The following is a 26,046-nucleotide window of genomic DNA, read 5'->3' on the forward strand; positions in this document are numbered from 1 at the left end:
CTTTTCTGTGTTCATAATTCCATCAATCTCCAACACCACTGGCTGAAATACCAAACCATGACAGAGCCTTGTCTTATATGCATAAAGACAACTAGTGCACAAGTCAACTTGAAAAAAAAAATACAATAAAGTATGACTCCTTGGAAGAAGCAGCCAGCCCGGAAATGGGTATTATCAATTATCTTCTGTGGATTAAAACACATGGCATATGTGCTATCTATCCAAAATAAGATGTTTACTATAATGCAAAAAAAAATCCCCAAACATTGCTGCTCATTGATTTATTTTTCTTTAATACTTACTGGGGAACAGCCAAACTCCTTAGGCGGATTAATTCTGTTTGGGTGTTTGTGATGCTGCTTTGGTTTTGGGAAGGAACAACAGCTGGAACAGCTTCAAAGCCTGCCCACACAAGTCACAATAATAGTCTCAATAATAAGCACGCAGAGAGTATTTAAAACATTTATTTGTATCATCACAGAGCACAAGTGAAAGACTGAAATCAGTGGGCAAAAATGGCTGTTACAGTAGCTCATCTAGAAATCCTCATTCATTCACGATAACGTGTTGCATCTGCGACACAAAACAGGATTGCCAATATCAAGTCTCCTTTCAAAAGGCTTACAGCGTTTACAGATAGACCTTCAAAGATAATAAAGTAATATAAAACATATATTTTTTAAAAATCTATTAAACACTATTATTTTCTGTGCAGTATAAATTTTGTGGGTTTTTTTTAGTCTTGTATATTCACAATCCAAATATCAATCCAGTCACTTACTGCAGAGCTGAGCGACAGGACAACTGTTAACACTTTTTCAAGTTAACGGGGTAGCCCAGCTAAACATTTCCATATATGAACATTTGCACCAATCAGAATTTCAATGCCTCACTGTTCTCCAGCAAGCTGGTTTTGTAAATTGAGATGGTCAGAGCTACTTAAATCTTTATCGGTCTCTTTGTAGCAGGTAACATAAAGACAGTTTCAGACAAGTTTCAAACTTTTAGGTGTTACCTGAAAAGATAATCCCCGCTTTAGAGTTGCTGGTTCTCCATCTTGTACCAGGCAAAACATAGCAATACTGCAACCTTTTGGGCTTCTTTTTGCATATCCTTGTGATGTAGTCCTTAAAATTTTAAGTACAGTTTGTACCTCTTTTACACATTATAGCTGTTTGCGTATGGTGAGCAGTCAAAGTGCATACCTTAATATTCTTGAGAAGAACATTGACTTCTTTTTGAGGCTTTTGGGGTAAAATGCCACGATATGTGTTCTTGTAATAATTATGTATTCGTGTGGTGACAGCCCTGCATGGTCCATCATTTACCCACAGGGTTTGCTATGTGAACAAGGCAAGTGTGCAATGCAAAACAGCAGATATACTAAAATAAACAATCTGTGCTAAAACTACATGATGTCTCCGCCCTACAGTCTGTCAGTGGAGAAGAAACCATCAGCCGGGACACTTTCAGTTAAGATACACAGTTTAAAAAGAGTTGTTGGGATTTCACTTCACAATGACCACTGATGTGTTGTGGATGGATTCCATAACAGCAGCCAGGCGACTGCACAGGTCGTAGGCCTGGGTGACGTGGACTTTGGGTGGGTCTTTAAGCACTACTGTGTCAGCTGAACCGTCCAGAACTCTGGGAAGCAACTCGCCGAGCTTCACCTGCAATGACTCTGAACACAAAGGAAGAGCAGCAGAAGTGAGCGACTTAGTTTATTGTTGATTTTCTTTATTGCAGTTTTGTTTCAATTTAAGGTTTAAATTTTAATTAGCTAGCAGCATTACTGGTATAGAATTAAATGTATGTGTGTAATTACAGCAAAATGTTGTCTAAGGGTGCACCTACACTATTGAGTATGCAAACTTTATACTGTATTGACTCAATATAAGCCTTTATGCCTCTGTCCCACATTCCTTTTAATTTAAATGTATTTCAAACTCTCAGAATAAGGGATCCTCATCTACTGTATACACATAAAATATTTATTCAAGATGCACCAACATGCTGACTTAAAGTAATTTGATTACATGTGAATTTTCCATATAATTTTGTTACATAAGTCATAATGTAAAATTTAATGGAATCTGGTCAAATGAAATTTACTTTACTGGTATACATCCAGTTTATATCAAGCACATTTTCCTCAGTGATGAATTATTTGAAAAAATAAACCCTTTCTTTCATATATGTCAGTTGCATTTAACTGAAAATTAATGATTTGTGTTTATTGAAAGTTAAAAAATAATTGAGTGTATTTTGACATTTTTGATGCAAACCCTACAGCAACCTAAAAGCATCCTAAAAGTCAGTATTGCAGAAAATGCACAAAACCATGGCAGCAAGCCACCTTATATATTTATTTCTTTTTGAGCTGCTGTAATTAAAACTTCTAGCTCATCATATGAGACATCATGTATACAGCTATAAGAATAATAGAGCTGGACGGTACAGACTGATGTACAATCTAAACTTACGATCCATGTCTCGGCCCAGGCAGCAGCACCAGTGGCTGCGGATGGCCTCCATTGCATCTCGGTCTTCCTGGGGTAAAGTCGAGTCCCGGTTCATCAGGTGAAGGCAGGGGATGACGGCTTCATCCATGATGGCAATACCCTCTTCTACTTTGGCCTCCTCACCGCTGCAAAATAGCTGCGATGCGCTCTCATTTAGTGCCTGTGTGGTGGATGACAGGACATATGTACAAACCCTGTTCTGAAAATGCTAGGATGCTGTGTAAAGTGTAAAAAAAAACAGAATACAATGATTTGCACATGTTATCACCCTATATTTTAATCACAAGCACCGGAACCACTGTGTAGCCCTCTCAACTCCTTTTAACAGCAGTCTGTAAACATCTGGGATCTCAGGAAAACAGCTGCTGAACTTTTGGGAATGTTGTCTCATTTTTGTCTAATAGAGGATTCTAGCTGCTCAACAGTCCTGAGCTTCCTTGTTTTATCTTATTCATTTGATTATGCTTATGAAATGTTTTCAGCTGTTTTAAGGTCTGGACTGCAGGGCATGAAGCCATGCTGTTGTAATAGATTCAGCATGCGGTTTAGCATTGTCTTGCCGAAATATTCAAGGTCTTTCCTGAAAAAACTGTCATCTAGATGGGAGCACAAGTTGTTCTAGAACCTGTATATATCTTTAAGCACTAATGGAGCCTTTCCATATGTGTAAGCTGCCAATTCCATAGGCACTAATGCAGGCTTTTTAAACTGAGTGCTGATGATAAGTCGGATAAACCCTTTCCTCTTTTGTCCAGAGGATGCAGCGTCCATGACCACGGAGCAGTTTTCCACTTTTGCTCAGTCCGTTTTAAATGAGCTGTGACCCAGAGAAAACATCAGCCTTTCTGGATCATGTTCATATATGGCTTCCTCTTTGCGTGACAGAGCTTTAACCTGCATTTGCAGATAATATGGGGAACTGTATTCGCAGACACCAGTTTCAGGAAGTCTTCCTGAGCTCATGCAGTGATTTCCATAACAGAATCAGGCCTGATTTTATTATAGTGCTGCCTGAGGGCCTGAAAATCACAGGCATTCAGATTTTTCCAAATTTTAGAACCTTTTCATGATATTTCACGAGTCATATTTCACGAGTCTTTGCAATTTTACATGGAGGAACATTATTCTGAAATTTTTCCACAATTGGCAGACACATTTTCTTTTTGAAGATTGGTGAACCTCTGTCTGCTTTACTTATGAGAAACGCTGCCTGACTAGTTACCCAATCATGTAACTGACCTGTTGCCAGTTAACCTAAGTAGTGAAAATTGTTCCTCCAGCGGTTTCTTTTTAGCACCACTCACACCAGTTGCCTTGGTCCCAACTTTTTTGAGACGTGTTGCTGCCATCAAATTCAAAATGAGGTTGATACTAAACTATTTTAAATGTAGGGCATTTTAAAAGTAAAGGTTCGAGAGACACAATCAAAAGCTGCAAAACAGCAATTAAAGAACCGTCGTTTCCAAGTCAATATACTTTATAAAATTCAATACATTGGAGAACAAATCTACTCCTGCTCTAATACTGTCCGACTAGATTTTATACAGGCTGTAATGGGAAACTAAACCAAGCGCAGCTTATCAAAACATTTCCTCTCCTAAATGTGGCCCTCTTGGCCAGTCAGTCCTTCTATCCACATTTTTGGTACAGAGAAATATATTTTAGAAAATGTCAGGGGGACATGGATCACTCCCAGAGGATGGATTCTAATGATCTGCAAACATCTTATTTTAAGCAAACCAAAACCTCTTATTTTTAGATACTTTTTCTTTATTGATATTTCAGACTTTATAGAGAAGAATCGAGCTCAGCGATCTATCTGCAATTCGACGGAGTGGAAAATAGTCCTACTCACAGTGAGACACTTCCTCCTGTAAACAGCAATGAGAGACTTGTCCACACCACGTTTCTCTCCGTTTCGCAGCAGGGTGCTGTTGGTCTCGTAGGCGTGGGCCAAGTAATTCAGTGCATCACGCATCCTGCAGTACGCAAAGGCAACAACTGCTGTCATATTACACAAAAAATACACTTTTTGTAAAAAAAGAAATGGTTATTTCCCACACAATGTAATCAAAATGTAAGCAAAATATTTAGTTTTATGATCTGAAAACATATGAAAAGTATTTAAAATGAGGGTCCCCATGCTTTTAGAAATTGTTTCGTGTTATGTTACTCTAAAGTTATAGTATTCAAGGATATAGATATCTGAACTGTACTATCATTAACTATTCTTTGGTATGTATATCCTGGCTTTAAATGAGTGCATCTTTACTCTGTGTAAAGAATTCATAACTTAATAGGCAGTGTCAAAAGGATCAGTGATGTGTGAGATTTTTTATGTGTAACGCACGAATGAGCACAAACAACCATATATTAATCTGGAAAAATGTGGTCAGACACATGCTGAGTTGTGGGTTGTGCTGAATATTCGACACCTACTTCCCGTGCTGGTAATGCTCCAGCCCAGTCAACAGATTGACAAAGACCGTCCTGAACAGCCTGTAATCGTCATGCCACTGCTGTGAGAGAGCAAACAGAAATATCACCATCACGTAATTCCCTCTTTTACACTCCTCCTATTTTTTCCACTTGACAGTATTTGAATAAAAACTTCTATTTTGTAGAAAAAAAGAAAAGAAAAAAAAAGAAGTAAAATCAGACTGTTAGAGGCTGCACAGATATAAAGACATAGAGAATATGTCATTTAATCAAAGACAAGTTTGGTGTTAGGTTTATGCTATATTCTTGATATAAGAAACAGTTTATTACTGCAGTCTGTGATTGGTGTCTTCACCATCCCAGCTGTCTTTCCATGCTGGACATAGTTCTCATTCCAGTGTGAACAAATGTCACTGGGTTTACATGCTCCCTACTGGAATGTCAACCACGCAGACCCAAATAAACACAGATTAGGGATTTAATATACTGAACACAAACAAACTTCCTTCATAAAGCTGAGATAGCCATGTAATAATATTTTTATAAACGCAAAATACTTAATAAAACTGACATTTGAGAGCAGTGCAGGGTGTCTATTTTTACTTTTGGATTTTTAGCCTTTTATTGCTATTAAAGGCAAGAATGAGGTGATTTGGCCACAAATCTGTTAACAGAGCCACTAATTTTCCACAGATGCTCAGCAGTGGAACAAAAATTCAACCCAGTGAAGCTACTTAACAGATGTCTGCCCCTGTTCTGTTTTGGGGGCAAGTCTCAGCTGCTGTTACAGATCACTGCCATATTGCATCATGGACCTAATGACATTTTTTCATCAAATATCTGTTTGAAAATTATACTAATTTCTTTATTTGCATATTTATGATGTTTTCCCTGCATAAAAAAATCAAACATTTTATCCGTTCAGCCTAGAGACGGTACCATGTATTCTTCCATGTCCATGTCTTCTGGCTTAATGAGACGAAGTTTGGCCCGGGCTTCCCTCATGATACTGATGGCTCTGTAAGTACCAAAAATGATAAATGAAGTTTAACAGCAAATGCATGGAAAGGAGAAGATACTGTAAAGTTACAGCTCTGAACTCTGGACACTAGATGGCACAATATGCATGCTATATATTCTACTGTATTTTTAGTTACCATTCTGCTTTCCAGCCACAGTATTACACTCCTATTCCTGTATATACACACACGCTACAACCTTGAAATGCCTCTGTTCTATGTTAGTTCATTTATAAACTTTTTTATTTGGGGTAATCTAGGACAAAATTCATCTGTGTTACAATTATTTTGGCCACTCAAGGGCTGTGTGCACCTCTCATCAAAACTGAGGTTGCGGTCAGTAAACTGCTCAAGCAGCGTCCTCTCAATGACACGCTTGGGTGCCTTGTTCTGGAAGAAGTAGACCAGAGCGTGCTGCAGACGTGCATCCTCCTGTGGTGTGGTCTCCTCTTCAGAGAGCTCATACAAGCGCGAATACTCTTCATGGAAAGCCTGAAAGAACCACGGGAAATTTTAATGTTTTTAATGCTTTATTTAATTAATTGTACACTTTAAGGCCTCAGTGTAACTTATACAAGGACCGCACATTTCACAAGTTAAAGTATTTTCTTTGTTGTTTAAAATCTAGGAAATATGGGGATTTCATCATGACTTTAGTGACAAAGTTAAAATACAGATCTTGCTATTGATGTTAATCTTTTTAAATATGAAACACTGTGCTTCATAGAAGTTCTTTATCAAATACAGAAAGAATACTTCAAGAGGCTTCTCACCCTGCAAAGTGAATCTTGCTTCCCGAGCTTATTGCAAGAGAACCTCCAGTTTAGGATAAAAGGAATTCCTTCAGGGATTAACTTCTAGCGAAAAAGTCCCATAAAATGTGCATTTTTGTTTTTGAGTGGATTTTTAATAAAACTGTCTCGCAGAGAGATAAAAACTGCAATTAGAGCACGGGTTGATCCAAGGACAGTTTATGAGTATCTGGGTCTAAATCAGGTCAAATCAGTCATACAGCTTTTACAGATTTTTTGCAATTTAGAGTTGATGTGTGATTAAAAGAACATCAATATCCCAAACAAAAAATACCTTGATGAGGCCAGCCTCAGGACCCTCCTTATCAAAAATTTGTCTGGCCTTGGCTATGGCTAGAATGACACCCTGCATAGCTGGAGTTAGCATCATCTGGGAAATGACATGACAATGTAGAGAAAAAAGAGAATGATTATACCATGAAATGACAGATAATTAGTCCAAAGGGTAAACAAAGAAAAAACATATGACACATATGATATATGACTCAAAACCTATTGTATCTCTTTAAATCTCATCAACGTTTACATTAACCCTGCATTTGATCATTTAGCTTATATTTGTGTCCACTGACTAGGAAAGCTATCAGCTGCAGGTATGTATTTATAACTGCTTAAATCACACTCCATTAAGACATTAGGCCTTACCTCTTCATTGTATCCGTCAGCATCCGCCCTCACCATGATCCGGCCCACATTGGGGATCTCCACTTCTGAGACCTCATTCTCAGTCTGTCGTGGTCTGGCTGGAACCTCCTGCTGCTGCTGCTGCTCCTGATTGCTTTGCTCTGCGATAGGTTCAGGAGCCTCTCCAGAAGCCTGGGGCTCTTCTTCAGTTTCAGAGACGAGGCCGGCCACCTCTGGGTCATCCTTCTCTACGTGGATGTCAGATGGTGTCTGATCGCAAAGCTCTACATCAGGGCCAGGGATCTGACAGAGAAAGTTTTCAGATAGAACACGTTAGTATATACTCTCTTATATCAGCGTATGCTTTCACAGCTTTTGGGGGTCTTGTCAGCATACCAGTAAGCTCTGGAAGTCTAGTACCTGGCTTGAACAGTGTGTCTCAAAGTGCTAATTTACAGTACTTTGCAATTCTAACAACAAATGTATTCAATGAGAAACATGGTGAGAAATATTGTGATTCAGAATAGTTATCTGCATTCAACAGAAGCGGGTTATCTGGGTCAGCAAAAACAGTTATGTTTATATTATGATCACAACAAAAAGTGCAAAAATTACTTCAAATAACTACTTGTTATCTGTACACTAATCTAAATAGGTCTCTAAATAAGCTCTACATAAGTCCTGAAGGGTCATCACCATGCTAACTGGGGAAATCTGATCGCTGACCCAGATGGACGCACTTTATTTTTGTGGCCTAGAATTTCTGACCCATATTCAACATGGTAGGGTAGGGAATGATAGGGTGAGGTGTCGTGTACTTGTTCACCTGATTCTGCGGCTCCTTCTCCTCTGAATCAGAGCTCTGGCTGACCCCCGTGGTGTCAGTGACTGTTGGAGTGCTGGTATCACCTGGCTGGCAGCCAGGGCCCTCTGGTGGTGGGGGAGATAAATCTGTTTGCGCTAAGGTCAAAAAAGAAAGACAGGCTTTGACTCTTCATGTGTCTTTTGAAAAGAAGAAGTGCTAAATATATAATTACATTACTGGATATATTCTAATCTCATCTGGTATTAGAGACCCCACCTAGAAGGTCTGAGCAATGATACAGTCTATTCGTCCAGCCTGAGGGCAGACTTCTGTCTAGAGTTAAGAAAGCTCTGCAGTAACAAGTGTTCATTACATTTTTGATGGGCTCTTGTTACACAGCCAATAAAACTACATTGGAGGGAGGTGATTTTGTTGGAGAGAAAGTGATAACTGACACCTGCTTAATTGGACAAAGAAGTGCAATCAACTAGTTCAATATTTCATGTAGAATTAGATTTTCTTCTATTGAGAATTGCTTATCCTTGCTAATTATATTTTGGGTCCATACAGTTTTTAAATACAATGTCTACTGCTGTTTTGGGCTCCTTAGGCTAAAGCTTGAACAGATATATAATACTTTGTGTTTTAATCTGCTTCTTAAGTCTCATCCTGTATATATTGTGCTCCTGAAAGAGGTTCAAGATTTGATTGAACTGGCTTAGTTGCCCTGGTGTGAACATAATTACAATGACTACATGTTTCATATACATCTCCACATTATCTAGAGTGGTGATGAAATATTTTATGTCATTCTCACTTTTTCAGGCATCACTACAGACCTTCTGGCTCTTTTCTGAGATCAGGTTCTGGCTCTTTCTCTGCTTCTTGGTCTGGCTGTGGCTCTGGAGCAACTCCTTCATCCACCTCTTCAGTAGTGGATCCTGACTGGGGTGCTGGCTCAACAGGTGACTGCTGTATGTTATCCAGACTGGGACTTGTGGGCTCTGCAGAGGCGGTGGACTCTTCCTGCGGGGTTGCTGTCTGGCAGAACTGCTCCTCCCATTCGCTGAGCTCCTGCTGGAACCAGCGGTTATCTTCGTGGACATAGCGCCTGAGGATGGGTGGCAGAGAGTCCATGCCATGGAGCACCTGGCCCGTCTCATCATCTGTGTCTTCTGGGTGGGATGTAAGACATTTTAGTTAGGAAATTAACTGTCATTTATTATCATTTTAATGCCTTTCAAGTAATACCATTTGAATTCATGCATATTAATATCCATTGTACAAATAGGTATTTCAATATGCTACTATACTTAAAATGTTTGCATAGAAAAATGTTTATGCGTTTCTAGTTTCTAGTATCTAGCCACTACTTCACTACTGGGTGAACTCCATATAATTTATACATAAATTGTTTTCATTTCAGTTTCCTTTATCTTTACTGAATCTCACTACATGAGTCCAAGTTACAGGAAAAAACATATTTTTTGCTCCTTAACGTTGCTTAGCACTTACATAAGTACATACATAAGTGATGCTGTCTATCTAGTGATGTGTCCCCTCATATAAAAGGTCTTGAATATTTTAAAGACCTCAGAGTACCGTATCACCCCAACAGACTCACTCAGCAGTTCACAGACTGCTGGCTTGTGGTTACTACAGTATTTATAGGTAGAATAGTCACTCTTCTGCGGAACCAGCTTCCAGTTTAGTTTCAGGAGACAGACACCCTCTCTACTTTTGAGATTTGGCTCAAAACTTTCCTAAGGTTATAGTTAGGGCTGGATCAGGTGACTTTAAAAAAACATCTTTTAGTTACACTACAACAGACCTTTGCTGCTGGGGGACTTGCAATGAAGCACAGAGTGTTCTTTCTTCTTTAATAACCATTCTTTCACTCTCTACATGTATTTATGCACACTCACAGCATCTCTTGTCCTGTCTCCCCCTCCTCTCACCTCTAGCCCCTCTCTAAGCCTGGTTGTGCCCAAGGTTTCTTACTGTTAAAAGGGAGTTTTTCCTTCCCACTGTCGCCAAGTGCTTGTATCCATCATCTTACAATATAAAGCGCCTTGGGGCGACTATTGTCGTGATTCGAGCTATTTAAAACTGAACTGAATTGAATACTGGAATGAGGAATTCTTGACAAACCATTTTTATAATGATATGCTGAGCATTTTGTTTCATAAATACAGTGTGAATTTTAAATTTACTTGAATTTGGCAAATGAAATGTACTAGTTTGGTATACATTTATAAATCTATAAAATCTCAAATAAATCCTGGCTAATAAACAAAGTGATAAACCTTTGTTTTAAAAATAAATATATTTCAGTTGAATTGACTTGAATGGTACACCTCCGCTTGTCAGCTATAGTATGTTGATGCTTTGGTTTCTGCTCAGGTGTTTGATAGCATTCCTCTCTTGAATATTAAGGTTGGACAAAGGAATCTTTGCACTGGAGAGAGCAGCTGAAACCTCTGAACTGCCTCTTTGCATCAAGTAAACGGAGAACGCTCTGCAAAAATTGCTTTCATTCCTCTCATTTCCTCTTAAAAATAAAATAACTGAAAGGTAGGTGTACCTGTGATGAGCTGAGGTAGCCTGTCGTCAATGTACATTAGGCAGTAGGCACTTGCGTTGGTCATGCCTCCAAAGGAGTCTCGCTCCAGCTCATCCCACGATGACTCAGTGACACTTATGTCATTGTACTTCAGCCAGCGCTGGTTAGCATGGTCATAGATGTAAGCCCAGTAATGACCAGCTGATGCCTGGCCTTCATGGACAAGCACTGCATGGAGTCTGTAGGGGGCCTAAGAGTCACACAAGAGACATAGAGAAAGAACACTGGAATCCAGCTTCCCAACTTAATATCAGCTGTTCGCCATGAACTGCAACATTACTTTCAGTTGACCTGTTCTTATTTGTGTCCTGTTGTCCTGTTTACATGACACTATTTTCTGTTTCTCTGTAGATATCAGTAAAGTTTAATCTAATCTCAGCTCATTCACTTTCTACAGCTGCAGATGTAAAATATGTAATTGAATTGCTAAATTAGGTGAGTGTGCAGGCCTTACCTGGCAGAGACTGTTGTCTGAGTACATGCCCTCGAGCGTCTGAGTGAGCCTGTCAATGCTGGCCTTTAGTTCTGGCAAACAAGCAAAAAATAAACACAGACCCTGAAAGGAAATGATTTTCACAACTGTTGGAACAAAAATAAGTCAATCTGAATAATACTAATTTGCATGCTTGCATAGCTGTCCTACATTTTATATGATATGTGCCATAATGGGGAAGTTGAGAGAGCCGGCCAAATGTCTATCACCCGTATTCAAAGAAATATGACTCATCTTGACATTTAACATATTCTGATGTATTGTCTGCGCCTGAATGAGTCACAGTCAGCAGAAGAACATTGGCTCTATTTTTGTGCAGGTGCACAGCTCTGTGCCAGTACACTTTTTGTTCTTTACTCACCTGCAGCACTTATATTTAATGAAATGTATTTTATTCCACTGAAGATGGCGAATAAGTGTAGCAGACCAAGTGTCATTGGAAACCGTGGGGCTCATTGCAATTTCACTGTCAAGGCTACCCACATTAATGCATCATCATCATCTGCTGTATCCAGTTTGGCAGCAGTTTTATTGAAGCATATCTTTAAGCACAGTGTTTTTATTACTGGGTGTTCAAGTGAGTTTATATAATGTGGAATATGCCAGACAAGGTAAAAAACCCAAGGAGATTTATGACCCCACTCTACTCTATGCATGTTTGGGTTTTATACTATGCAGCTTGATTGTTTTGGTTTACTCACTCTGAACTTATCAACCCTCAAGCAAGGCACCAAAAGACAAATCGTTTGCAGCTTAACAACTGAAAACACAACACAAAGAAAGCTGAAGGATGTTATGATTTCATATGATGCTTACAAAGCAATATAAGTAAATCTTTAAGGTAATATCAATGTGGGTATAAAAAGAGAATTATCATTAGCATACCATTTATGTCATTCTCAACTTCAGTCCTCCAACGCTGAAGACAGGTTTTAGCAAAGTGCAGCTCTTCTTCTGTGATGCTGTGGGGGGCAGGGTGTGGTGGGCAGTCAATAGGTTGTCTGCACTGAGTGAAGGGCTTGTATATGGGGGTCCTCTGGCAACTGGAAACACTGGAACCCAGGCTCTCTGATGAAACTGATTCTCCGGGATCACTAAAGAAGGCAAGAACAACGACACAGCAGTTACAAGCATGTCAGGATTTCCCATTTAAAGAGACGACTGTGTGGAACCACACTAACTGAGAATAAATTAAATCTATTAAAAGATGATTTCATTTTCGAGATCCCACTTGTGGCCTCGGTGAGTATAATGCTGTTGCTCTATACAAGAAGAGTAGAGTTGAAAAAGGTAAACACCTGCTTTCTTTGGCAATGGCTTCACTGAGGGGGGCACTTGGAGGAGTCGGTGACGATGCGGCCTGTCTCGAGTCTTCAGCTGGGGAAACGCTAGTCGGCTTGGTGGTAGCAAACTCCAGCACAAACTGGAGCATGTCAGCTAGAGGGTACTTTGTAGGTCCAGAGCCATAGTTTTTATAACTGTGAGTAAAGAAAGCAGATAATTAGATGGAGATTTGACCTTAAAAAAAAGAAAGGATAAAACTTACCACTCAAGTTTCTGTTGAAGGACTGCCAGTTGCTCCTTTAGTTTCTTTACTTCTCCTCTCCTCTCATGGGTCTGCTCAATGTTTTTGTGAAGATATCTGTAACCACAAAAACAAGAAGATTCCTACAATTAAAAATGTGGCAAAGTTATATTTAAATATTTACACCATACACACATCATAAAATACCAATGGAATAAAGTTGGATGACCATTTTGGTGGAAATGACCGCGGCCTAAGTTATCAACAAGCCTAGTCTGGAACCATCCCCCTCTGTTTTAAACTCACCTGTCCATATAAATGATTTGAGGAAACTCCAGTTTCTTATGTATCTTCTCAGGGCGCCCAAGCTGGGTGTTGAATTCAAATCTCGAAAGTTCAAATGTCAAGACTGGTGGTAGCTTTTTGAACCATCTCTGAAAACATGAATAAATAAAGAGTTTCTTAGCAGATCATTAAATTTCACAAACTCTAGCCGAGCGTGCTGCACAAAGAGAGATTCAATTTTAAGTTTATCAAATTCTTCACCTCACGTCCAGATGTGACATGATGCTCTGAATGAACCGACTCAATCTCCTTCTCTACCATAGCACCTTCTAAGCATTCATCAAGATTGTTGAAGCCATTGACTTGCAGGGGGTACTGGCCAAACTGCTCAATATTATATACCATCTTACCTGAGAAAAAAATCACATAGATACCAGGGGATGACTGAAAATCATAGACAACACCAATAAAAAGACCAAACTCATACCCTCGTGTCTTCTTTCTGTCACAAAGGTACCATAGAAGAGCTGGACCATGGGGTTATGTTGTTTATCTTCTGCATTTCTAAAAGTAAAACATGGCATTATTTTAAATTAATTTAGCAAGCAGTAGTGCACTAAAGATGACAATGACAAAACACGCTGGGTGCCATCAGCTTAAAACGTACTTTCCACTGGCAGCCAGCTGAAATGCATCCTCGAGCCAGTCAAGCAGTTTGTGGGAAAACTCACTGACATCCTAAAAGGGACACATTTCAAAAAGGGCAATTTACTTGTCTGAGTCATTTATTTAATTGTCTTTCTGTTATGTGCTTTTTCTGTACTCTGTCTCTGATGTATAAAGACCTAATGAAGGGCTGTCTAAGAACTAAAGGGACTGCTGAGCATTAGTATGTGCTGAATCTACATAAACATATAAACAACAAATGGGAAGGTTAAATATTATTACATTTACATGACAATCTTCACTGAAAGTTAGATAAAGAAAAAGTCTTTTAGCTCTTAATTAAAATCTTAATAAAAGATCAACTTGTTTCAGTATCATCTCATGGTCTTCCCCAGTGAATGGAGCTTGTCTAAGTGTATGACCACCTGTTGCATGACCACTGGGAAGTCTTAAACCAAGACTAAATGATGACCAGGTGTGCATAGCACTACCTCTGGCATGCTGAACACTTGAACTCAGTCAGCCACATTAGCTAAATCTTCAGCTGATTCCCTTCTGTGAATTTTACCGGGGAATAAAAGAGTCTCAAATTGGCATCCTATTTAAACAGTTTCAGCCTGCTTATAATCTCACTGTCCGCTTCATTAGGTACACCTTGCCAGTGCTGGAATGAACCTTATAGTGCCCTCATAACTGCCTTAATTATTATGGCATAGATTCAACAAGGTGCTGGAAATGACATGAAGTTGCTGCACATTTGTAGACTGCACAACCGTGACGAGCCATCTCCTGTTTAGTCACATCACAAAGGTGCTCTATTGGATTGATATCTGGTGAATGTGGAGCCCAAATGAGTACAGTGAACTCATTGTCATGTCACAAAACGAGTCTGAGATGATCTGAGCTTTGTGGCATGGTGCGTTATTCTGCTGGAAATAGCTATCAGATGATGGGTACACTGTGGTCTAAAGGGATCGGCATGGTTGGCAACATGTGATAGGCTGAGGCATTTAAACAATGCTCAGTTGGTACTATGGGCCCAAATGCGCCAAGAAAATATCCACCACACCATTACAACACCACCACTGACCTGACATTGAGTCGAGGCAGGGTGGATCTGTGCTTTCATGTTGTTTACTTTGCCGCTGTGATATAAGGGTGATGAACAACATGGTTCCATGTTGTTTACACCAAATTTTGACCCCATTATCCAAATGTTGCAGCAGAAATCAAGAGTCAGCTGACCAGGCAACATCTTCTATTGTCCAGTTTTGGTGAGTGCATAAAAACTGTGGCCTCAGTTTCCTGTTCTTAGCTGACAGAGGTCACACCTGGTGTTAGCATATTGTGCATTCAGAGATGCTCTTCTGCATATATTGGTTGTAACTCGGTATGACGTTATTTGAGTTTTGCCTTCCTATCAGCTTGAAACAGTCCTCCTGAATTCACCCAGAGATCAGCCCCTTTCTTTAATGCCTGCTCTTTTCACTTAAGCAGTCTTGTTGCTGCTCTCCCTATAGACTTTGCAAATCTGCAGGTAGAAGGATTGGAAGGTCCCAGCCTAAAATTCATAATTATTACAGATGAAGTAACAAACCTCTTTTAACTAAAGTGGCCCTGACAGAACTGGGCTAAGAGCAGGTCAGGGCAAACATGGACTGCATGTAAATTTAATGGATTCAGTGCAAAACCCAGATAATGATGCCTGCCGTCTGCTGATCCTATTACAATGGACACTAAAAAAAAAGTTTGTGGGCAGACTTGCTCTGGAAAATTATGGCTGGTTTCTGTCATGGTGGTTTAGAAGAGTTAAAACATCATAAATCCTTCAAAGACACAAATAAAATATTCAGCTGGAAAATAGAAAAAATAAAGAAAATGAGTCTGAGAAGGACAGCAGCTGAAAAATAGAGAGACTGCTGACCATTAAAGCCTACATGTCCCTGTAGTTAATGAGAAACAATGAGGCAGTGGCTACAAATTTCAGAGAAACCAGAAGTCTGAAGTGCCCTGCAGAAAAGGTGCTGACAGATGTGCTCTGGTTACTGTATCTGAGAGAGGAACACCTCAGCTTTATCAGCAAGTCAGAGAGTATTAAAAGCAGGTGCGGAGTTAGGTTGTTCCTTAAAAAGACAAATACTGTACATATCTCGTACCTGTTGGGCCTCATTGGTCCTGAAGGCGTCACGCAATAACTCCACAGCAGCAGAAGGATCCACAAACCTGCGGGTAGAGCCCACCATGAGGGCAAACAGGCAGCGCAGCTCCTGCATGAAGGCTATGTTCCTCTTGTCCTGTTAACGTAAACTCATCAACTTCATCACCCTTATATCACAGCGGCAAAGTAAGAAGAGTTATGTGTTATCCTGTTCTGTATATACTCGTGACAGTAGCTTACTTACTGAATGGCTTTTACACTTCTCCAGTATTTTCTCAGACAGATGGTAGTTGAGAACCAGTCTCCTGAACACAGGCAGGTGGAAGAGTGACTGTAACAAGACAGCATAACAAGGCACATAAATCCAGCCATCCACTGAAGGTTGGATATGGGAGATTACCAGATGGCAGATCATCGCTACAGCAGAACATTTATTGTAACTTGGTTGAGGAGAAAATGTGGACATATGTTTACAAATATGTTGCTTGATTAACAAAGAACACTGCTAATGTTCTGCCACTGACATTTAGCTTGCTGTTTGGAAATTTGCATGCGAGTGTTAAGTAGATTAAGTATTCACACATCAAACAACCATCACAATAACTGAAAGGTGAGGCTAATGACATCAGTTCTATTTTTTTAATGCAATGTTCTGCAGGGAAAAATAGTTGCTTGGGAATGGCTTGAGGAATACATGAGGCACAGGCAACGACCAAGCATCCAAACTTCCAAAGCATCAACTGCGAAAACCACAAAGAGCAACCAAAGTCCTGTATCCATGCCACAACGGGTCAGAGATATTTTGGTGGTTAAATAATTGGTGGAAGGTTTTGATGTTGTGGCTGATCTGCATATGAATACTGTGGTGTAGTTTCACCTGGATTCAAAAATGTAGGCTAAAATAGGCCAACATCCTCTGTTTTTTTGTTATTCTTTTTTCTTCACATACAGTGTTGCGAAAGAGTACCTGCTCCCTTCCTAATCTCTTATTTGTGGACATTTTTCACACTTACATGTTTCAGATCATGAAAAAAACTAGATAAAGATAACCTGGGCAAACACAAAATAAAGTTTAACATGATGAGTATATTTATTAAGGGGAAAAAAGCTATCCAACCCTATGTGAAAAAGTAACTGCCCCCTACAGCTAATAACTGCTTGTGCCACCCTTGGCAACAAGAACTGTAATCAAGTGTTTGTGATAACTGGCAATGAGTCTTTCATATCACTGTGGAGGAATTTTGGCCCACTCTTCTCTCCAGAATTACTTTAATTCAGCTACATTGGAGGGTTTTTGAGGATGAACAGCCTGTTTAACCCTTTAAAGCCTGAACCCTGAAATTATTGCCAAAAAATAATAATAAAAGACACATAAATTGGCTACATTCCGTATTTTATGGGTGCAATTTATTACTTAAAAATGTATTGAGCTATTTATTTAGGTTTTTTCGGGGGGGAAAACGTTACATTGATGATGTAAAACAGGGGTGGGGGAAACTCCAGGCCACAAAGGCCGCTGTCCTGCAGGTTTTAGATATTACCCTGGGTCAACACACCTGAATCAAATCACTAGTTCATTACCATCTGAAACATGTAAGTGTGACAAATATGCAAAAGACTAAGAAGTCAGCAAGTCGGAAAATAAGGTTTTATAACGGTATATGTCAATAGCTTAATATATTTACAGCCAGGAACAAACCCCATATCAATTTGTCATAAGATACCTATGTTTCTCAGGATAAACTAAATGCATTAATACTAATCTTATGTGTCATGTGCAGGGCTGATGGGAGCTTATAAGCACTTCTGAGTATCAAGATATGCATTTACATTTCAGAGGGAAATTCAATTACGGTTTATCTCAGTTTTACTGCAATTTAGTCCACAAAGGATAATTGAAGAAATATGAGCTGACAACTGAGTCACGTGGTCACTCAGCCTCAATCTGATAGCATAAAAATTTTCTAGGGGAGACGACGAGTCAAGCTCTGTTGAATCTACAACAGCTCAGTTGTAAAACAAGGAAGTGACTCTGGTACAATAAACAGAGAAAAAAAGGTATGATCTGAACGCCATTTGTATTCTAACAATACGGCCTTATTTCCCCCATTTCAATTTCCAGATAAAAGCCCGTCATATGCGGGTGGGACTTCTTAACAGATATGGAAGCATATCTGAGTTTAACAGAGAGAAACAATCACAGTCTCTTCTGTTTACTTTATACTCAGGCTGCCACCGCTCACTCCGTCCTCGCTCGCTATTTAATTATCAATATAGCCGGTGTATCTCAGTTAGGGTTCTGGTTTCTGCCGAGCTACCTGATAGGCCTGGAAAAGTTAAGTTAGCTGGAATGGACTTATAATAGAATTAAGAGCTCAGATTAATACTGTATGCTCAAGCTCACCGGGAAGATGTTTAACTTTATTAGCAAGATAGAGGGTTGATGAAAAGGTGAGATAGAAGGGAGATTCTTGTGTAGCTGAACAGGTTCTGCTTTCGCTTTAAAAAGATGTCTGTACTGTACATTTTAACCCAGTGTGGTCAAATTTTACCATGGAAAAACTAGGTGACAGATATTGCTGAAAGCAAAACAGACATGTGATGATTGACACTGGATCAAGAGAAGTTAGAAATCTTTGAAAGGAAACTCCAAGTCTATAAATGTTTGTTGAACTAAGTGCAAGAGCTATTTAGGTCTTGGGAGCAACAGAGGCGAGACTGTTAGAACAGGTGGAGATCGGTGATGAGTTTCATGCAACAGAATACATGCTAGGTGTCGCTATGTTTTCTGAATATGAATTTGAATACTTTTGTGGTCAAGTGTCATATGGGTCTAACATCGACATGTGTTATATATACACTACATTAAAAATACAACACTAATTTATGTTAGTGGGTATCAGGGTTATTACAGTCAACTAAAATTAAACTTAAAACTGTTTACTGCTTAAGCTATTACAGCTTGGCTGATGAGGCTTTGATGGCCTTGTTTTTGAGTCGATAGATGTCTACAAGATTGTGAGTCAGCTGCTTTCAAAAAAGTAGTGTTTTTATTGTAATACCTGAACTGATTTTGCTAAATCTTGCCTCTGACATATGCCCTTTATACAATGATAATTAAAAAGACTGAAACTCAAAATGCTTTCACCCAAAAATGAACCAAGAAAATCAATTTAGGAAACTAAATGAAACAACTTAAAACAAAAAGTAAAAAAAAAAAAAAAAAATTAAAACACTTGTGACTGCTAATGCTAACCCTCAACCTCCTAATTCCTCCTCAAATTGGTGGTAAATATCTGTTATAAGTCAACAGATTCCCTATTATGTTTTGCATATTTGTTCTTCCATATGTTTTTTACTTGTCTTAAATACTTAAATTTTAAGATAGTTATTTTATAAGGAATTTTAAGTAAGTCTGTTACAGACAAGTCAATTAAAGTATTACATCCATTTGCTTAAATTCACATGGATCTCATTCTATATCAACATATTCAGGACGTTTATGGCATTACAATGTCATGTGTTCCTATTTGATCATATTTATGATTGAGGGTTTTTTTTTTTCATTCTAAATAAATTACACTATTTTACAAGCAATAATAGATTTTAGCAACATTTTGATTGTTTAGTATCTCTCTGTGAAGCATGATAGGGGTTATATTTATGGACATTTGTTGTTATTAATCTGACCTCTGTAACCAAAATGCTCCTTTTTCATCTTATTATTTGTTAGGTGAAAAAAGCTCCTTGTCCTCACCTGGATGACAGCACTGAACCAGCAGGTGTTTCCTACATTACGAATGCCCACAGGCCAATCTTCCTGACGGATCCACTCTGCAGGGCTACACATTTCACTCTGGGCTTCACATCTCTTCCTCTTTATTCTCGCAGCATTCTCCTCTGCACTGGCTTCCAGAGCCCTGCACAACATCAGTTTACCACTTTAAAATGGTTATCTGACAACGCTATTGAACACAGGTTAACTCATTCCCAGTGTTATGGGTTAGGGTTAGTATAATGTAATCTTTATAAGTAAAATCACCCCAAAAAGATTTGTAGAAAAACATTAAATGTACATCAAGAGGAGCAAATGAGTCTAACAGGTAATCAGTATTGTGGGAATTATGAGCATCAACATGCTTATACATTAAATCCAGCATTTGAAATGAAGAACAGCTCATGGTGAATGAACTATGCTGAAGTAACTGCCCTATTCATCTGCTCACATCTCAGTGGCAAAAGAGCTGCAATGCAAAACGCGGGCCTGTTACTGGAAGCAACTCCAGGTTCAGTGTTAAAACTGCAGCTCCCAAGCTGCACACAGTTTACCCAAGTGTCCTTGGGTAAACTGTGTGGGGTACTGCTGGACCAAAACCGCCATAACTACCCATTTTCAGTGTAAACTGAAACACTGCATGGGATGAAACGTTAAGAAATCTGAGGTTCCCCAAAGACATGGAGCTAAATCATCTTAGGGCCATCTATGATTGGATAAATGAAATCTCCTCTTCATCAAAAGTCAATGAATCACCATTACGATAATTAGTTAAGGTCTTTGATAGATGGTTATCATCTGAAAGAAATTTCATTTCAATCCATCCAGCATGGCTAGAGAGAAAGTGTAGTCAGACACTTAAAGTTCTTTGCTATTTTATCTACTTTTGATCTCAGATTAACTGCTAGACCACACTGTTTTGTGTGTTTTTGCTCCGTGTGAACTGTCAGCTGTCAGCAGTGACCTTTGCTGAGAGTGTAACACTCACACAGCCAAGATAATAGTTGTGGCATCCATGGCCATTTAGTAGCCTGAGAGGAAAAACACTCATGCCGCTAACATTTTAATTTTCATAGTTCTCTCTATTGAAATTAAAAAGTGAATTAAACCAAAAACAAGTGTTGTATCAAATGAAAAGTCGTCCTTTACCTATGAAATTCTCGCTCCTCTTCCTGGGCTTTGTGGGACTCCTGCAGGCTGAGTTCTATAGCGGTCTGCAGTTCATCTTTAGGAAGCCCTGAACAAAAAACCACAAGAGCGTTACAACAGAGATCCTATAATTCAACTTAAAATGGGTTAATGTAAAAATCACACTGAGCACTCATAATAAAATTCTGTTTCTTCTATGTGACTCTGCCTTCACTCAAACATTGTTTTCTAACTAAAGTAAATGGATGACCCATAACATTGCTCAGATATTCTCCTGTTAGCTTACTTACCATTAAAATCCCCAAACAGATGGCTATGAATGGCAATACTTTAAATGTATATTAAAATATGTGTAAGTTCACCTCGAAAAAAAAATGCTTGACACATTCTTTGTACATTTTACTTGTGTTTGAAGAGCAGTGTGTTCCTTATCTGTTTCATACCTAATTTCCCTAACGCCACACATAAGTCAATCGATTTTGGCAAATCTGTAGTAGCCACTTTTGGCTGCCCCCTTGCCACAAGGGGTCACCACATGTTTGATTTGGCAGAGTTTTACTCTGGATGCCCTTCTTGATGCCACCCCAAAGGAGATTTGTGTCTCCGGCTGGACTCAAACCAACAGCCTTTTGCTGGCCAACTGAATGCATTTACTGCTGTCTTCTCTTCTCTTTTGATGTCTCATAGTAAAGCTTTCTTTATATTCATCCATTAAGCTCAGTTTGCATTTGTGCTGGAAGTGTCACTTCTGCTATCAGCTTTGTGTCAATTTGCATCCCCAGAGTACCTTTCTGGCCCTCCCAGGCCTCTCCAGATGTCCCTGACTCCTGTGGTTCTCCAGGGTCCTGAACCTCTGCAGTCTGGGTTGTCAGCAGTCCAACAGCATGTCCAATGTCCCCCTGACTGACCTTGAGGAGAGAGAAGAAGGAATATATAAATATTGAGGATTTTATCTGTGACTGCAACATCTAATAATACATCACAAGGATAAATCAACACATTTTAAAGACACACAAATCAAAATATAAACACATGGCCATATCCAGTCGATTGTGCTTTAAACAAGAATTTTAGACTTGTATGACTCAACGAATACATAACCCTATTGCCGTCTGCATCTGGTTACACGATGCCTGTGAAAGTTAACCAGTGTGTTTAATGTACTGTTTGTTTAACTGTTACTTTTATGATGTTCCAATTCATTCAATCTTTTAACGGGGTTTTCATATGCAGCTGTATTTAAACATGGTAAGCTTGAGGTAGAGTGCTGGAGTGAAAAAATGGGACCCTATGGGGTCTTTAACATAATTTACACTTCAAAGACTCTTTAGCTGCCTAATAGTGCGGGAATGGATTGCTACAGTTTAACAGTTTTAGATTCATGTTCTTCATGGTATTAAATCTTGCTATAAAACATCTCCTACCTTTTAAACTGTCTAATATATTTCTCCAGCTAAAAGCAGAATTCTCACCATTACTTAGATTACCATTTGGATTTCTTTACAAATAACTATGGCTTCAGGATGTTTGCTAGCTTATCTGTTTGTTAGCAGCATTACTCATAAAGTTATGGATGGAGATGCATTTACCAGACGTAGCATAACTTAGAAATGTTTCACATTTTTAGGGAATCTGGATATTAATCTAGGAATGTTTGTAAGGATACTTTACCATTATGAGATGTGGGCAAATAATCAATTAAAAAATACACACATTCAGATTAGTCTTTACTCTATGTATTTCATTTCTTTCTCAAAAATCATTTTAAATATAAACAATTTCCTGAATGTCTGGAATAAATCGTCCATTTTGTACCTTTAATAATGTCATCATTTTATAATAGCCCATAACACGTTTCAAATATTGTGGCAACAGGGAGCGAGAAGCTTGATGAGTGGAAGAAAAAGTGTAAACCTTTTCTTCCATGAAATGTAAGTTCAGGTTAGCCTGACCTAAACCCCTTCATTAGTCGACTATATAGACAATCATATTAAAATGAAATATTATTAAAGTGAAACAGCAGATTCTTGTTGAGGCTGGTCTGCTGAGCAAGCTAAATAAGAAATGGTATTAACTCTATCAGTTTGTGGTTCATGGTGTTTTAAATGGCCTACAAGCTTTTTAATCACATTAAAACTACAAATCTCTCAGCCACGGGAATCCCGTGAATGTTGTTCTACTGTCTGAAAGTCATAGTGTCAAACAACTGTAGTACCCTAAACATGTGATGCTGCAGATTCTAAAAGCTGATGCTAAGTTGTTGGGCCTTACATTCAGGGCTCTGTAGAGGATCTGTTGGTCCTGGATGCCAGTGATCTCCCTCAGCTGGCTGATCAGCATTTCACTCTGCTGAGAGAACGAAAACACCAGGCAGACTTTAGATCTTTCTATCACCATTACACACAACTTCCTGTATCGGATCCATGCATTAGAGGCAGTGATGGGCTGGCATTTCATTTCCATTTGGGTAGACAAAATGGACATAACTGTAGCACAAGTAGGCGATCCACTGGAAGTATTATTGGCTTTGAAGTTACAACTGTTACGAAATAAATATCACTACAGTAACAATGGCAACAATAAGTCCTCCATTTAGATTGGCTCAATAATCCTTGCTTTCACTATCCAAGTCTGTCCTCCATCAAGAATGAAATATGTTGTAAAGAATACGCCACCAACAAAATAAATGAATAGTGCTTTTGTTCTCACCAAAAGCTATTGGTAGTTTTTCTCTGATAGCTGAAATGGCACTCAAAGAAAGAAAAATGTGAAAAATTGACTTTCAAAAGAGAAAAAAAGAGCCCTGTTGTCAGAAGAGGCAAAAAAGATGATTTATCCAAAGGAATTCAAAAGTAAAACACCAGTCAACTTCCTTATGAGCATTCCCTCAGCAGAGAAAACACCAGGATTTCAGAGGGGATCTCACAATCATTCAGCTGGCATTACTCCTGCCAGAAAGTGACGTCTGGTCTATATATCACCAGTACTGAGGGTACACAAGACCAGTCTAAGAAAGTCACTTGTGGTAACCAAAAGATGTCAAGGTTAGTGTGTCATCCCACTTACAGTCCTCCTTACCTAATGTACATGGAGTGGAACAAACTGAGGACCACATAAGTGCATGGCTCATGTGTGGCTCATCTCTATTCTGTGACTTACACAGGCAGTTTGCTGAGTAGGAACAGTTAAACAAAAATGAAATTATATTTCCAATGAGTAGAACTGAAACATAGTTGGAAGAAGCTTTGGAATAGCTAGAGATATTGAGAGGCAGTAATTTATGGGTGAGTTCCACAACAACAAAATGGATCAACTGATCAGAATGTCAGATCAGACACTGACAAAAAGCCAGGAGATGTAGATGAAGATGTTAAAGATGGACAGCTTTAGAAATAAGTACATTAGAGGGAGAGTTCAGGTTGAGCAGTTTGGAGACAAAGTGAGAAAGCCAAGGCTGGGATGGCTTGGACAAGTGCAGAGGAAGAATAGTGCACATACTGGGCAAAGGATGTTGAAGATGGAGCTGCCAGGCAGGTGGAAAAGAGGAAGACCACAGAGAAGATTAATGGATGTATTGAAAGAGGACATGCAGACTGGCTGGTGTGACAGAACAGGATGCAAGGGAGATAATGAAATGGAGGGAAATGATCCGCTGAGATTCCTAAAGGGAGCAACTGAATAAACCTTAGCGATTTGCTGGGATGTCAGTCTGTGTATCTGCCTTCTCTGTTTAGTTTCAAGTAGACCAGTGAATCAGGGACACTGGCCAATCGGGGGCACTTTCAGGTACCCTTCCTCCAATTAGATCCCCCTCTTTTAGCCAGCAGGCTTTGCATGGTCAGTCTCCCACCACCACATTATTTGTTCCACACACGGACAGGCAAACACAAGTGTTCCCAGGCAGTCATATACTTTGACCTCACAGACACATGAAGTTTTAAAAAAGAAATAACACACGTTTACTGAGTTAGAGGCTCTATATAAAGCCTGCAACCCTGACACCAGGTGCACATGTCATGGTATCTTTCTCTTACACACAAAGGAAGCCAGGAGCAGGCTGACCAGACTTATATGGAGTCCAGTGGCTATCTGAGACCCTCTTGGTTAGCCTCTATTTTCAGCTACTGACATGGATAGCACAAGCTTCTGTTTATCATTCCACTCACCATGCCACCAGGCATGGTGAGAGGGCAGTAGTGGGTCTGTCTCTTTCTGTCTTCAAACACACCTCCTGTGTCAATACCAAACCAAAAAAGTGTAATAAACGTTTAGATTGCATTGCATTTTCATTAACACCACATCATATATAATTAGAGGAAAGCCCTCCCTGAAGTATAAAATCACTAATCACTCCACACTGTCTTAGAATAATTACAAAAGCCTATTGAAAGAGCAATCGGTTGGATTAATAGTTACTGAGCCAAATAACGGTTTAAATGTAAATGTTACGTAGTTTACGTTTAACTAGTGGGAATTATTAATAAAATATGTATTTATATACAAAAAACTCTGCATAATTAAAGTGTTATTATTTTATCTTTGCAAGCTCCTTTGACTACGATGACCTGGATGACTGAGAACCTCCACAGACATTATTTTATCTGTTGGTCACTAAACGAGCAAAAAAAAAAAAAAAAAAAAAAAAAAAAAAAATAGAAGTTCAATCAAACAAGGCTCAGTTAAGTAGTCACATCTGGTTAAAAAGCCATGTCGGAAGTTTGATTTAAAAATAAAAAGTGTATTTTATGCCTACCGATTTAAAAAACGTTATTTTTTAAAATTTGAAAACGTTTTAAAATGTATTTTTATTTTGAGTTACATTAAAGAATATCAGAGGAAACTTTAAAATCGCAGATTTTTGAACACACACTGGCCTCCGGGGGTTGTGCCCACACAACAGAGGGGTTAGTGTTAAGGTTAGCTCTGCAGGCGTCACAAACATGCCACTTATTGTGTTAATAGCAGCTCCATCATCCTGAGCTCTCACCGAGTTGGTTGAGTTTTCTCCATTTTCAGACTGATCGGCTCTCATTGCAGACGAAAACATGAATTCCTTCTGATTTTTTCCCCCCAAATGCTTCCAGCACTGCCTCCGACTCAAACCAGCTCCATCTGTCAGGCACGAGAGCGACAGGCCAGCTGTGCGCG

The 26,046-nt window shown here is 39.1% G+C and overlaps 1 protein-coding gene across 3 annotated transcripts; it reads right to left on the reverse strand.

Moving 5' to 3' along the window:
• Window positions 1-269: 269 nt before the first annotated feature.
• Window positions 270-26,046, reverse strand: usp28 (ubiquitin specific peptidase 28). 3 transcript variants are annotated; one of them, XM_085421207.1, is made up of 26 exons: window positions 25,886-26,046; window positions 23,170-23,247; window positions 21,686-21,806; window positions 20,899-20,986; window positions 19,732-19,894; window positions 16,219-16,305; window positions 15,973-16,110; window positions 13,818-13,888; window positions 13,638-13,714; window positions 13,412-13,560; window positions 13,172-13,299; window positions 12,887-12,982; window positions 12,639-12,818; window positions 12,226-12,434; window positions 11,302-11,372; window positions 10,809-11,037; window positions 9,064-9,396; window positions 8,246-8,379; window positions 7,441-7,722; window positions 7,070-7,165; window positions 6,297-6,475; window positions 5,904-5,982; window positions 4,965-5,044; window positions 4,381-4,504; window positions 2,487-2,685; window positions 270-1,684 (listed from the first exon to the last, which is right to left on the reverse strand). In XM_085421207.1, exons 1-26 carry the CDS (start codon window positions 25,943-25,945, stop codon window positions 1,509-1,511), a joined length of 3,627 nt encoding a protein of 1,208 aa, XP_085277333.1. In that variant the 5' UTR covers window positions 25,946-26,046; the 3' UTR covers window positions 270-1,508. The 3 variants fall into 3 exon arrangements, with proteins under 3 accessions (XP_085277333.1, XP_085277334.1, XP_085277335.1); XM_085421208.1 differs by having other exon boundaries at window positions 271-1,684; window positions 9,064-9,399; window positions 23,170-23,244; XM_085421209.1 differs by having other exon boundaries at window positions 275-1,684; window positions 9,064-9,399; window positions 25,886-26,043.

The sequence above is a fragment of the Rhamphochromis longiceps genome, linkage group LG10 (genome assembly GCF_057381845.1).
Source record: "Rhamphochromis longiceps isolate RC_006_pf linkage group LG10, R_longiceps_female_GT1.1, whole genome shotgun sequence".
NCBI lineage: Eukaryota > Metazoa > Chordata > Actinopteri > Cichliformes > Cichlidae > Rhamphochromis > Rhamphochromis longiceps.